The sequence below is a fragment of the Pocillopora verrucosa genome, chromosome 13, assembly GCF_036669915.1.
Source record: "Pocillopora verrucosa isolate sample1 chromosome 13, ASM3666991v2, whole genome shotgun sequence".
In the NCBI taxonomy this organism is placed as follows: Eukaryota; Metazoa; Cnidaria; class Anthozoa; order Scleractinia; family Pocilloporidae; genus Pocillopora; species Pocillopora verrucosa.
This window is the reverse complement of record NC_089324.1, coordinates 1,104,844-1,119,320: the sequence shown is the minus strand read 5'-3', so window position 1 is coordinate 1,119,320 and position 14,477 is coordinate 1,104,844. Positions and strand designations below refer to the sequence as shown.

At 35.8% G+C, this 14,477-nt stretch overlaps 2 protein-coding genes across 3 annotated transcripts in view; both read left to right on the top strand.

The window, feature by feature from the left end:
- The first annotated feature begins 4,204 nt into the window (after positions 1–4,204).
- LOC131789495 (endoplasmic reticulum resident protein 44) lies at positions 4,205–13,668 on the top strand. Of its 2 annotated transcripts, none has more exons than XM_059106627.2 (14): positions 4,205–4,341; positions 4,494–4,569; positions 4,765–4,804; positions 6,653–6,722; positions 7,420–7,524; positions 8,313–8,429; positions 8,896–8,964; positions 9,887–9,933; positions 10,181–10,238; positions 10,894–11,125; positions 11,656–11,729; positions 11,861–11,928; positions 12,287–12,395; positions 12,911–13,668. In XM_059106627.2, the coding sequence occupies exons 1-14, from the start codon at positions 4,300–4,302 to the stop codon at positions 13,109–13,111; spliced, it is 1,308 nt and encodes a 435-aa protein (XP_058962610.2). In that variant the 5' UTR covers positions 4,205–4,299; the 3' UTR covers positions 13,112–13,668. The 2 variants fall into 2 exon arrangements, with proteins under 2 accessions (XP_058962610.2, XP_058962609.2); XM_059106626.2 differs by having other exon boundaries at positions 12,908–13,668.
- Positions 13,669–13,813: 145 nt separating this feature from the next.
- LOC131789564 (uncharacterized) overlaps positions 13,814–14,477 on the top strand; it is a 6,391-nt gene continuing 5,727 nt past the window's right edge. Inside the window, exon 1 of the mRNA XM_066160216.1 lies at positions 13,814–14,477. This exon is cut by the window's right edge and continues 308 nt beyond it. The gene's annotated coding sequence lies outside the window, so the exon portion shown is untranslated.

Sequence of the window (14,477 nt, the reverse complement as noted above, 5' to 3'; positions counted from 1 at the left end):
TAACAAATAACTTTGGGAACTGAAAATGACTATCAAAGTCTCCTTATTTGATTCCTAAGCCAGCGGTAATTGAACAAAAACTGCCTTGTTATTTGTTTCTGTTTGAATCCGAAATTCAGAACTCTCATGTCGTAAAACGCACGAAAAATGTTCAGTTATTTCATTGGACTCCATATTCACAAACCATGACTAACCTTACAAGAGGCCAAGCCGGTTGGTGCAGAACAGTGATAACGTTTGATATATTAAGCACAGCATCACCAATCCTAGTCAAATTTAATCTGTGCAACAAATACTTCAGTTTCACGAGTGCTCCGCCAGAATGCGAATTTGACGCGTGCTCCGCCAGAAAGCGAATTTGACAAGTGCTCTACTAGAATACGAGAACGTTTTGTATCACTATTAACTGACACTAGTCAAATCAGATTTATTAGAAACTTTTAGTGAAAGAATGGGTGAAAAAAAAATCACATATCTATAGGTGGTGAAAGTTAAAACGTCATACGAATAACACCGTGATGTATTTAATTGGTTTTAGAAAAGGCACATCAATTATAACAATGACAAGGATACTAAAAGGTAATCTGAAACGAGGAGTGGGAGAAAAAAATATATTTATTGCCAGCTATCTTGACAATCGAGAGCAATCCAGGAGCTAGTCATACTTTTAGTTGTCAGAAGGACACAGTTGTAAAATCGAAAAAGGTTAGATTAATTAACTCTGTTCTTTATCGGAGGCAAACTAAATATTGCTGAAAACCTTTATTTCAGCTTAGACTAGGCGTGGTTAATGAACAAAGATTTTTGCAGAGGATTTGGCTTCATTGGTAAAAATTTTAATTTTTTTTCAGTGCTTAATTTTTTCTTCATCATTTTTGTTTATTCTATCGACCTATCGTTTTTACGCCCTTCACCATTTTCAAGATTACGCTCGGTGAAAAGTTCGGAACATTATGCTCCTTGGAAGCATTAATTATGACAGCGTATTTTTAATTTGAAGTGCTTCGTCGATTCGAATTAGACTAAATAAAAATACAATACATTGGTTGTGAGTGTTAATTTACAGTCGAAGTTATTTTAACTCGGGTTAATTTGAGAAAACGTCTCACGCTTCATATCGGCTTCCTATTAATAGGTATCCTTAGCTGATAATCCAGTAGCAGGAATCTCTTTTATCTATTTATCACAGAAATAACAAATATTATGCTCGGATGGAATTCAGCTTGAATCACAAAAGTCGACGAATGCAATATTTAATCACTGATAATGATTAGTGTTACCACATGCCTTGGACTTTCGATTCCTTATTTTCATCGACCATGATCACAGTTGAATGGAAGTCAAAATTTCAATTCATTTTTTTTCGAGCTCAATCGTGGAAGAAACCAGCAAAAAATTTCTCGAGAGAAGAAATAGAAGTCTGCCATACAGGGTAATATTTGCTCCCGCCTCCTACTGAGCGAAAGAAAACCATAAAATATGATTAGATAAGCGAGCCAATGCCGTGCGCCCGAGTAAATGAAAATTTTTATCAACATACACCTCGAATCGTACAACTCAAACTGCTGGATCGTTATTTAATTTTCAAGAATAATTAAGTTGTACAGAAGATTCGATTGCAAAACTTTCGTGTCTTTTCGGAATTAAATTGTTTCATATCACGATGGGGAAGCCAATGTCACGATATACTCAATTTTATCAACTCTCTGTGTCAGTGCTTTAGTAAAAATACGATAGTACGATAAAATGGAGTCATGTGTGAATACTTTACCTTATTGCTGACCCACTGAACATTAATATTTCAAGCGTCCTGTTGAAGTTGTCTCCACTTCATACTCAAATTCGAAGACGACATGATCATGAAAGTTTGTAGCTTTTCTGAAAACGAGAATACTACTTTCATTATTATCTGAATAAAGTTTACAGAGTTAAAAGATATCTCCAGAGATATCTTTAAGTTCAAAAGCGAGATTTACTGTAAAACAAAACGTACCCCTATCGAGATATATTGCCTCACAGTTTACTGTGATTTTTGCAAAAGTTTTCGTATCAACTGAATGCACCCGTGAGCTTGTCTACGAAGTAGTAGAAAGTTTCACCAGCCGCTTTCGGTGTGGCGCTAAGAGAGTTTGGAAAATCTTCCAGAATAAGTTATGTCCCGCGGCTAGAGCTGTTTTTAGACTCGACCTTTCTCTGAATAGTTGAAAAGAAAGCAAAATAGCTTGGCCTTGTTAAACATTTATGACTCAGCTATTGACTGATACAAGAACACAGCAAGAGAACGTAAGAACACAAAGATAAGCCGTTCTATAGGCAGCCAATGGCTTGCTTGAAACTGTTATTTAGTCAAACCCCCGAGAGATGGTCAAATACAATAATCTCTATGCATTAAAGAGATACAACTCTGTAAAAGGAACTCGATCTGTTGAAGTTCATATGTCGTTCACTACTTCCTTACTTTTCTGAAGATTAAAAATTATGTTGCAGCAAAAAACTTAAATAGAACTAAAATCAGCTGTTTTTTTCAGGAAAAAATAGATCATGTCCATCCAAGACGCCAGCTTTTAAAAACCAGTCGTCTGACCTCTAAGATAATTCAGATTATTACTTACTAGACCTAATTTTTCAAGTTACTGGAATTTACGTAAGAGATTAAAACTCACGTTATCTGTTGTAAAACCACTGTGAGAAGGACGTGTTTTTTTAGAATTTTTCTGGGAACCGTAAAAAACAAACTTTTGAGGCCTCGATAAAAGCAAATGAACTCTGTCATTTGTAACTTTGTTAGATGATGTTTTTAAATTATTTTCATTTTTTAGTCAAAGATTGACTTCATTTGAAAGATTACACATTTCTTCTTCCATTTGATGAACACTTATATTCTCTCAACCATCTCATCGAACTGAACTTTGATATTCAACTTTGAAATATGTTGCGTGAGAGATAAACACAGGAAATTGTTCATCTAAAAAACAAATTTATGACTTTTACTCAAAATTAACTGTCGTTTGTGCATAACTTAAATAAGTGTCAGCTTAACAAATTAAACAATGCGTGCAAAGAAAAATGTTTAGTTTTTGCACGCTCCTCTCGTTGCACATGCATCACGCTTCAAGCGCGCCTCGGGCTTTTCTCCGTTCACTTGACAAAAACAAAAGATTATTCCCGTTCTGCAGGCTGTGCAAAATATTTCGCCTAAGATACTTGCTATTGTAGCATTATCAAATGACGCGTTTGGCCCCGCGAGCACTTTTACGAGGAAAAAACAACCACCTCAAAAAAATCTCGAAAGAGGGACGTAAACGATGGCGTGAGCAGAGCCGTGGAAAAAATTTATATGGAAAAAAAGAGAAGAAAATGAAAAGGAAGAAAGAGGGTGTTAAACTCACTAAAATCTTAGTTAATTTTGTAAGGTCCGGCGTGAAATCTTTTTCCTCACGGTCAGGGAGTATAGATTTTGAGCCAAGAATGTTTTTCCGTCCGTCTCTCTCACTCAGCCAACAAGTTCATATGATGCTCCTGACTAAGAAAAAAGATAAATGAAAACTTCAGGCGATGATTTGTAATTTCAAGACGAACCCAGTCAATCCATACTTTATATTGGCCGAAATAAGGGCTAGAATTACGAAGAAAATTTAACAAAACAACAACGCGTTAAATTCAAACTGGAAACATTTATTTATAGAACAAGGAAAATATCCTGCTGTTTTTTCTGTTTGAATGTTTTTTTTGCGAGGTGAAATTTCAATTTATCTTAACTTTCATATATTTCAAGGAAAAGTAAAATTTCTCCCTAAAAATATCTGAGGGCTCGCCTCGTAAAGTAATGTATTTTGATATGAGTCCGTTTAGTCATTAACCTTCTACATGTTTGGAGCTAGCTTTGCGACTGAATCGAAACATAAAACTGCAGATGAATATGACATGCATATCAGCTTATGTCAAACGGGAATATGTTTTCCCCTTTGTTCTTTTCAAAGAATAAGTAAATATTTGTTTTAGACGCTTAACCCGCTCTGTGACCAGCTGTTTTAGCAAATCGAGAAGCCGCAAGCGCATTGGTGCAAATTTTCCCGGGAAGAGGTTAGGTCATTCTTAAATAAATTTTAATTGGCTATTCTTCCTTGAGGAGATTTTAGCCAATCAGAGATGATGTTCTGTTATGTGCATTCAAAATACGCTACATGTCGCATGCGCATAACAGACCAGTCAGAGACTGCCGTGTCAGTAAGCCGCCGGGAAACATGACTTGCCTTTAGATCTTTTACTAAATTATTTTGCAAATTCTTTTGTTTAAAGATGTTGAGATCGTCGCAGATGTGGCTTGTTTGCTTTTTAGTGGTGCGTACCGTCTGTGAGATGTTTAATTCCCGCTGTTGTGCCGTTGAATCGCATGAACGCACGTTTGAAAATGGATAGAGGAAGCCACGTCGATGTGGTCTTTCATTCTTCCAAGTTACTACAGAAACTAACTCGTTGATTACATTTTGCAGGCTGTACTTTATTTTCCCAGCTCGTTTTGTGGTCATGTGGTGCAGCTCACAAGTCAAAATTTCGATCAAACCCTAGGTAAGGTTTCTGAACTGATCGACGTACGCGATTAAGTTTTAATATTATTGTAAGCTAACTTCGACTCCTCTATCGAGAAACACTCTAAGTCAAAAATATTTGTTTCCGGAAATTTGTCTTACGGCTATTAACTATTTCATTTATCTAGTAAGGAGTTTATTCTGAACTTATTTCCTTGATTTATTTTTCTTTCAGCCGATAATAAACTGGTTTTCATAAATTTTTACGCCGATTGGTAAGTCACTATAATAAATCAAGCGAACTTGTATAATTTTCGTAACATTCGTGCGTTACTCAGGGGCTTCACATCAGCTGGAACACTAAACAAAATAAAGAGCTCGATCATATGCTGCTTTGTTTGATTTTGATGTGAAATGTGGGCTATTTGTTTTGTTTTGCGTGTGTTTTTTAATAAGGTATCAGACTTCCCATTAACAGCCTCTACATACCGCGTTTATACTATTAGACATGCATGGTTTCTTTCAGGTCAAAACGTCTCTCAATTCAGTCAACGATTTCTAAATAATCAGTTTAATTCTTTCAAAACAACTTTTTCTGATAAACACTGTAGATTGTCTTATACCAAACTGTACTGCATGTATACTTCAGCTAATTTACAAATTTTGCCTATTGATGATAAATGCAAAATTGTATATAAAGCTGCTTTTATGTAATCGTGGAACACGACTGAAATTTAAACCAATGTTTACATTAAAGGCAATTTGAAATTTTTCAAAGCAACTCCAAACCATAGGAAAACACACACCTCTTAAGTTACAGTTGAAAATAAATTCTGGAATATTACTTTAAAAAGTTGGTTTTTTGGATGAAATAATTTTTGAGATCATAGGATCAAAGAGTTATCTAATATCTAATATGTTTATGATTTTGCTAAAATGCCCCCTTGGATTAACTACATTCAGGTAGTCTACACATACAGATTCTGAAATTAATTTTAATACACAGGCAGCAATTGGCAGTTAAACATTGGCACAATTTGGTTGCTAAAAAAGTTTTATTCATTCAATTTTTATTACTCACGATGAAATAAAAAAGGGCTGTCTTGTATTTTTTTCAAACTCATTAATTATTCTTAAGGTGATCATCTAACTAAGATACACCAATTTCGTTAGTTGCACGTGCTTTGAAACCCCACTGAAGCACTGGAATGATGCACTATCCATGAGTTTCATATGATATCAAACCTTTGAGTTTGGTTAAGCATCAAGCTCCAGTCAACTCATTCCCCAAATTGTGAAATAGTCTTTTTTGCAAAGCTAGGTGCGCAGAATCCCTCAGGTTCAAAGGAGAGATCATCAAAGCTCTTTATGGTACAGCATTCATGGAAAGCAGCTGTATAGTGTTGTCATTATTATAATAAATAGTTAATAATTCTAACTCCTTTGTAAACAGCTGAGGAATCATCCATTATTCAATTAAGTTAAAAGTTAAAAAAAGATATAAAAATAAACAGGGGGGGGGGAATAAAACTTCAACTGACTTAAAAAATAAAAAATCGGCTGTAATTTGTACACCTGGATCTTAAAAAGCAAAAATATTTATTTCACATTCCAAGGACATAATGCAGAAGAAACTGACTGGAATTTAGTTGGCTTCTCTAGGACAATATTTTGACTGAATCACTCCGACAAACTTATTAATTAACCCTTCAACTCCCAGTTCAAATTTGTAATTCTCCTTACTGTCAACCATACACTTTGTATAAAGTTAGTTCTGAGAATCTGGTATTGGATCAACTAATTATCCCCAAGTTGATATTTTTCTTTTTTCTCCTCACCTATCTGGTTGATATTGTATTTGTATTGTAAGGAGAAATTCTGTCTTGGTCACCTATGGGAGTTAAAGGGTCAAGACTGAGTGATTTGGTCGAAATATTTTCCAAGAAAAACCAACAACATGTATCTTTCAGTCAAATTTTTCTACATTTGATATTTAAAGTTGACCTTTGTTAGTTTTTTTTCTCATGATCACATGCATCAGTGAGTTTATTCCATACAATTAACAGTCCAGTTCATAGTGAAGGTGATGAGTGTAATGTAATTTTATGTTTTTATCCTCTCAGGTGTAGATTTAGTCAAATGTTAGCTCCAGTTTTTGAGCAAGCTTCTGATCTTGTCCATGAAGAATTTCCGGTTAGCATTGTTTTTATTGTTACATCAATTGATTATCTATTTCATTCCCTGTTTGACAGATAAATTTCTGTATTCCTCAGAACTACTACTCCTTAGATTTGAGTCTCTGGTTCGTAGGATTGAGGATTTAGTTGTACTTTTAAACTCTCAGCATATAGTGAGCCAGTACTGGAGATAGATTGAGAAACTATGGTCGGAAGGAAAAGCTCCTCTGTAACTTTACTGTGAAACCATTCTGTCTTGATCACTGGTGAAATGATAATATGTACAGGCTTTTAACAGATTTGAAAGTGTTAGAGTAGTTATAAGGGTTTCTGCATCACCCTGGATCAGATAATGCAGATAGAAGTATAATTTCCAATAAATGCCACCTTCAAATGATTGCTGTACCCAACATGAAGAATGCAGCATATATTTGAGGAATTTAATTCATTTTGATTTAATGTAAAGTAAGGTACAACTCTGTAATCTCCACTATCCATGAAAATTTCTCTGAAAAAGAGAGATGTAAATTGGTTCTTTGAACAAGGTTTTGTGTCATTTGATAGTTATGGATTATTTACTGTAACTGTTATCTGTGGTTTAAGACATGACATTTTAGAATAAACTCTACCTTTGATTAAGTGTTGCATCTCTAATTTAATGCAATATGTCTCTATGTAAGAAGAGACAGTGAGCTAGTGTTTTCTCTTTGCAGAGTGGGGTTGTGTTTGGTAGAGTGGATTGTGAATCAGAACAAGAGATAGCACAACGATTTCACATCACTAAATATCCAACTTTAAAGATGTGGAGAAATGCACAGGTAAAACATCACTGTTATAATCATTTTTATGATTGTATGTTATTATATGCGTGATGCAGCAGCCTAACAGTCCATGGGCTCTACTTGAGAGATCCAGGTTTAAGACCTGGCTGGGTCAATGTCTTGTCTTGGGCTTCTCTTCACTTTGGAGTATAAATGAGTACCCATGAATTGTCAAGCAGGCCTGATGAAATGCTAGGGGGTAACCTTGCAATGGATTAGCATTCCATCCACTGGGGAGTAGTTATACTCCTGGTCTCTTCATGCTTTGGAAAATGGGATAAGCTCCAGCTGGGTGGGCTACTTTGTTCGCAAACAGACTTCACCTTTATTATCCTATCAAGGCATTATCCTTTCTCGTTTGTAATACAATAAGTACCTTGAATCATCCAGGACCATAGTCTGTCCATCCTAAAAAAGTGACTTGTTTCCTTCCTTAACCCTCCCTGATCACTCACAGCATAACACTTAACCCTTTACACTCTAACATCAGTATTTGTTTTCACCATACTGTTCTCTGTACATTAACTAAGGAACTGACAAGGAGAATTTGCCTAATAATCAAGAATTTCTTTAGTTGGTGGTCACTTCTTTCATTCCCTAATATTCATATATTTTCCCACATCTGTACAATGTACTTTATGGTTCCTTGTAATAAAAGTTGTTATTTCTTATTGTTTACCAAAGAAGTACGGTAATTTATAGCAAACAGTATGGAGAATATTTTATGCTGATGTCAGGGTTCAAAGGGTCACATTAGTTAATTCAAATAATTATTGCTTATTCAGGTTGCAAGGAGAGAATACAGAGGTCAGAGATCTGTGGATGCTTTTTCAAAGTTTATCAAGGAACAGATGACAAGCAGAATTGCAGAATTTCATGCTTTGAGTGATCTCAATGTTGATGTAAGTCTGATAAGAAAAGTGAAGCATGTAATAAAAAGAGAGAAAAATCCTGGAAAATATGGTAAACATCTTAAAGAAAACCATGAAGATTCTTTCTCCATTTGGGTAACTTGCAGATGATCTGTGAGAAGTGATAGACGCTCACATGTATGTGTTTGTTTTACATTTCTTTTCATTTGTTTGCATTTTCTTACAAGAACTGCAGGGTTTGTTTTGTGGAAGATCTAATTTCTTTTATTTGCTCTGGTCTTTTTTATCTTGTTCTTGAGTTACTAGGATACTATTTAAGTATCTAACACCTTGGACTAATGGTTGCCTTATGTAATTTCATGGTGAGGTAGTTGTCTTTCCCAGGTGCACATTCCCTTGAAAAACAAGTTGTAGGAGTATGTTGGGCAATATTCCTTTTAGATTTGTGTACATACTGTAGTTTTATTTGTTTGGTGTTCTGGTTTTGTTTCCATAGACTTCAAAAAGAACTGTCATTGCTTACCTAGAAAGCAAAGACAGTGACAACTTCAAGACCTATGAAAAAGTATGTATTAATTGAATACAATCTGTGCAATTGTATGATTCAAGTTATTGTTAGGCAGCTTTTTTTATAAATTAATTTTTAACAGAATTAGCTGGCACATAACATCCATCCATGTGGCTGCTCTTAAGAAGACATTACAAAGTGACAACTAATGTTGACTTCAGTTTGCCACAATGCTGCCCTTCACTCATTCAGTGTTGTACATTTACAGAAAATGGGGGAGGGGGGGAAGAGAGAGGGGGGGAGGTGAAATTTAAGGTATCTGGGATAAACTTGGTGTGCTTTTCCAGAATATTGCAATCCCAAAGGTGATGTGGCAATGTTTTGTTGTGGATTACAAGTTGTGTGAGAATGATAATATACAGAAAAGTTAAATGATGATGTTGCCAGGGTCAACAATATAGTAGAACCCCATCAACTTGAACTAATTTCACTTTCCCTTGGCTCAAATTTACCCTGATAACTCAAACTTTATGTAAAAATGTTGCCCAATAAATGTTAAAGTATCAAAATGCAGGTGATTGACACTTCCCAATTATTCATGGCAATTAATATGAATGTGAAAACTTTAATGGAAACATGATGCATTTAGCTATACTTCCAAAACTACATGTTCTTATCTGAAAGCTCTTGTAAAACAAACTAAATGTGTGAAACTGACTGTTGATTGTGCAATAATGGCTAAACCATTATTCTTTTTTATTATCAACTCAATAAATCAAACAATCGCTAACTGGAACTAGAGTTAAAGATAGTAGGTTTCTACTGTATTGCACTTGATTAACGCACTTTCACATTGAGTGTGTGTTTGCTGATTGTGCTTCATGTCAATTTTTGGGTTGTTGTTTTCAAGTAACTGATGTGTGTGATAGTTTTGTAGTTTGTTTCTCATCATACTAATTTTTTTTTCCTTTTTTTTCAGGTGGCAGAAGAATTCAGAGATGATTGCAATTTTCATGTTGGAGTTGGGTATGTTTATGGAAAAGCTTTAATTTGTAAAGTCTTCACAATTGAGTGAGTGCATGGATCAGATGTAACTTCAAATTCTCGTTGAGTTTCACATGAGGATACAGGACAAAGCAGAAGGAGACTTTGGAAATCTATAATAAATCATTTGCAGGACATTTTTGTGCACTCTTTCAAATGACAGCTATCATGCACACAGCCAAAACAGTTATTACAAATTTATTAACATTCAGTAATTGTTTTTTTGTAGGGATGCTTCTCTCAAAGAAAGACAGACAGGAGAAAACATTGTCTTCAGGCCTCAGCATGTGGGTGCATATGGAATAAATGATATTAATTGACATTACAAACTAATTGTGGGCCAGTCTTTTGAAGTGGAGTGACCTATATTAATTGTTTGGGCCAGATGCTGAACCAAATGAGCTCCTTTAGTTGGGAGACAAGAAAGTAAATCATTTAAGGAACCCAGGTTTTGACAGGAAACTAGAAATTTCAGTATTAGCATCCATTATTTATATGATGATGCACTTGGTACTTCTGCACTCATCTTCTTCCTTGTAACAAAATTTTGTCCCTTTACCCTTTACACCCTAACATCAGTATCAATATTCTCCATACTATTTACTATACATTTCCTAAGGTGCTGACAAAGAGAACTTCTTTGATAATCAAGAGCTGATTTAGTTGGTGATCATTTCCATTATTCTCATTACCTTAATGTTTGATTCAGGGGTGATATTGTAAGGAGAAATTAGATGCTAGTCACTCTTAGGAGTTAAAGGGTTAAAGTAGAGAAAGAGTCTTAGTGACACACAGATGCTGTGGGTTGTAGAGAGCTGACCTTTGTTTCAAAAAAGTGCAAAAGTTAAACTTTGTCCCAACTGAGTTTTTGTAGTAAGCTTCTCACTTGAAGACGAGACTCATTGGTTTATTGTTATTTTCTTTTTCTCTTGTTGTTTTTAGAGAGGTGTTGAAGGAGAAATGGTTTTTATGGGAGATCTTCGCAACTATGAACTCATGAAGAGTTGGATTTCAGACAAGTGTATTCCTCTGGTTAGAGAGATAACTTTTGAGAATGCTGAAGAACTTACTGAAGAGGGTATTCCATTTCTTCTTCTATTCCACCATCCTGATGATAAGCAAAGTGTGGATCTGTTCAAAACAGAAGTCGCTAGGGAGCTTGTTCAGGAAAAGGGTGAGAGAAAAAGAAACCATAATTTATAGATAAATGTAGATGCCTTGAGTTACTTTGTTTTTTGCCTTACAAGGCAAAGGATACTGTGATCACATACTCTTAGTCTGATCATACAGGCTAGATACAGTGTACATGAAACAATGTAAATTTTGAAAAGGACTCATTCAGCTACATGTAGCACTGACTGAAGTCATTAACAGAGTCATGTTAGTCCGCATAGCTCAAGGCCTTGTAATTTCCTATGGGCAAAGAACGCTTGTGCAGAAGTCCTAATAATGGAGCTGGCTCACACGCTTAACTGAATTATACAAGTAGGCGAAGCTTACTGATTAGCAGAATGGACTTTGGATCAAAAGAAGGCTGTTGAAGGGTTGGCCAGGGTTACTGTTCTTGGACAAGTAGTACATTTATTACTTTCAAAATCCTTCCCCCCCCCCTCCCCCCTTTTTGGGTGGTAGCATGGATGCTAAAAAGCTTGGCTAGTGGTTGTTTCAAATCAGCCTGTTCATGTTGGTTTGCTACCTCTGCAGGAAGCATCAATTTTCTTATTGCTGATGGGCTCAAATTCTCTCATCCATTGCATCACTTGGGAAAAGGACCTGAGGTGAGTTACTTGGATTCAATCATTTTTGGACTGGTTTTGAAGCAAAGAAAAAATACAGCATTACTTTGGTGTTTGATAATTAGATGTACATGTATTTTTCAATGTTATAGTTTTCTCTTCCTTTTTACCAGGACCTTCCTCTTGTTGCAATTGACAGCTTTAAACACATGTACCTGTTACCAAAGTTTGATGACATCAAGTAAGTGATAATTATACAGATGGAAACCAACAGCGATGAACTTTATTAAATCAGCTTGTCATGACTTCAAACCTTACGAGAGCTGTGTTAGCTGGTGATTCTCAATCAAAACTGTAGCAAAAATTCTTAAGGAGATAATGTGAAGCAACCTGATCTCAGCACTAGGATAGCATACACATACTTGTGCCTACTAAATCAGATTCCTACTGTGCTGTTTTCTTAAATTTGTTAATCAGTTAAACAGTCCAATTACCATAATTGAAACAATCATGAATGAAAAAAAAGAAAAGAAATATAGGACCCAGTTGGGTGTAAAGGGTTAGTGATGCTTCTGAATGGGCCTTTTTTGTCACCACAGGAAACCAGGAAGACTCAAGAAGTTTGTTAAGGATTTGCACTCAGGAAAACTGCACAGAGAGTTCCATCATGGACCTGACCCAGCAGAACAGGGACATGAGGAAGAAGAGGTGAGTTGATGGAACAGAAAGAGAAGTGAGGTAGAGAGAGATTTTGCTTCTTTTACACTAGCTTTTTTTCAAGAGGTAGAAGGGTGCTGGTAAGGAGAATTTCTTTAACAATCAAGAGCATCTTTTGATAGTGATCTCTTCCTTATGTCCTTAAAGTTTGATTTGAGGTAATTTTGGTGGAAGAAATAAGATGCTAGCCACTCTTAGGGGCTCAAGAGCTAGTCCCTTAGAATGTCTATCATGTGATTTGTCGTTATAATATCACCGATGAATCAAACATTAAGGTCACAAGAAAAAAAGGAAATAATCACCAACTGAAGAAGCTTTTGATTGTTAAACAAATTCTCCTTGTCAGCATGTCAGGAAATGCATAGAAAACATTAGGAGAATATGCATATTGACGTTCGGGTGTAAATGGTTAAGACTCAAGATCCCTGAAGTAAAATCCTGTTAGACAGCACACACCCATTTGTGTTGTGGGATGGTTTGATTATATATTGTTTGAATTTAAGGAGACTACTGAAACAGACAGCCCGAAAGAAGCAGGAACAGAGAAAGAAACAGAAACAGGCCAAGGTACTGAAACACAGAAGACAGGATCAGGGAAAACAAACAGTGGATCTGGACGAAAAGAACAGACCTCGCCTCCAGAGACTGTATTTAAGAAACTTGCCCCAAGTTACAACAGATACACTTTACTTAGGGATGAATTGTAATTGATTTTGTTTTTAATGCCCAGCTGTAAATTTCTAAGCAGTATTTTTCAAAATATAACTAGAGACAAGGAGAAAAGAAGGGATTTTGATAACTGGTGATGACAAGGAGGGAGGAGAGGAGGCCAGGCAGTTGTGACTCAGTGAGGGAGGGGTGGGGAATTCCTACTTAATAACCAGGTTGTTAAAGGTATATGCGTTATGTTGACATAGATATATAGTGCTACAGTCATAATTTATATTTCACCACAATGTTCAAAATCCCAGATTTCCAAATTGGCAATAGGTGATCAAATGGAAGGTAACATTTTGACGTAAATTTTGTTTGCCAGTAGCTTTTCTGTGGAAAAACTCGCATACATGAAGGGAATACTTCTGTAACAGGCTAGAACATCTAACAAAATAGTTGTGAAATCTATTGTGAAATCTATTCTTTTCCCAAGTTCTCTATTCTTCTCTTCCTTGGAAACAGACCAAGACCAGGCGATTGGGTGGAAGAAAAACGTTTTTTTCTTTTTTTTATGTTCTGGTTGGTTGAAATAAATTTACATGTCAACGTCTGTGGTATTTTCTGTTTAGAAAAGATAGTGTGCGATAGAAGATTAAGGTGCAGTTGAATATGGGACTTGTAAGACTAAAGGGGTTTTCTCTCGTATTTGGATCACTGACGGTCAAAGTATCTAAATAATTGGGAACCTACCTCTCCCCTGACCCAAAAACAAAGTCAGGGTTAATGTTGGTTTAGGGAAGGGGTAGGTTAGGTACAGTTACTCAAATACTGATATTGATCCTATTGTGTTAGCCGTCGTCAGGAATTTGAGAATCTTTTCTCGTTTACATATCTCGTATTGTAGCATGTGACTGTGGTCTTAGATGCATTGTTGTTTCGAGTACGACAACCTGGTATTTTATTTATGACCAAAAAGATGGCATACATTTTTTAGCTTAGTTCAAGAATCGAAGGGAAGAAATTTTATTGTTGAAGAGAATGTGGAATTTCTAAACATCCAGTACAGTCGAACCTCGATTATCCGGACTCGTCGGGACCTCGGTAAATAGTCCGGATAATCGAGAGTCCGGATAATCGAGAGTCCGGATAATCGAAAATATGAATATTAATGATTCGTTTTAAATTAATCCTTCGCTTGTCTCGATGCTGTCAGTAAATTTTAGGATCTTGTTTTTGTTCTTACGTCTGTCTGAGATGTGCTGCTTGCTGATGCCAAATTCTTGAGCTAAATTTGTTCCTTTCTCTCCTTTATCCAAACGTGAAATAATTATCTATTTATCTTTAATCGATAGAACGGCTCGCTTTCGCTTCGTAGACATGTTTTTGATTTGAGTTTACGATCGGTCGTTCGAGTGTTTA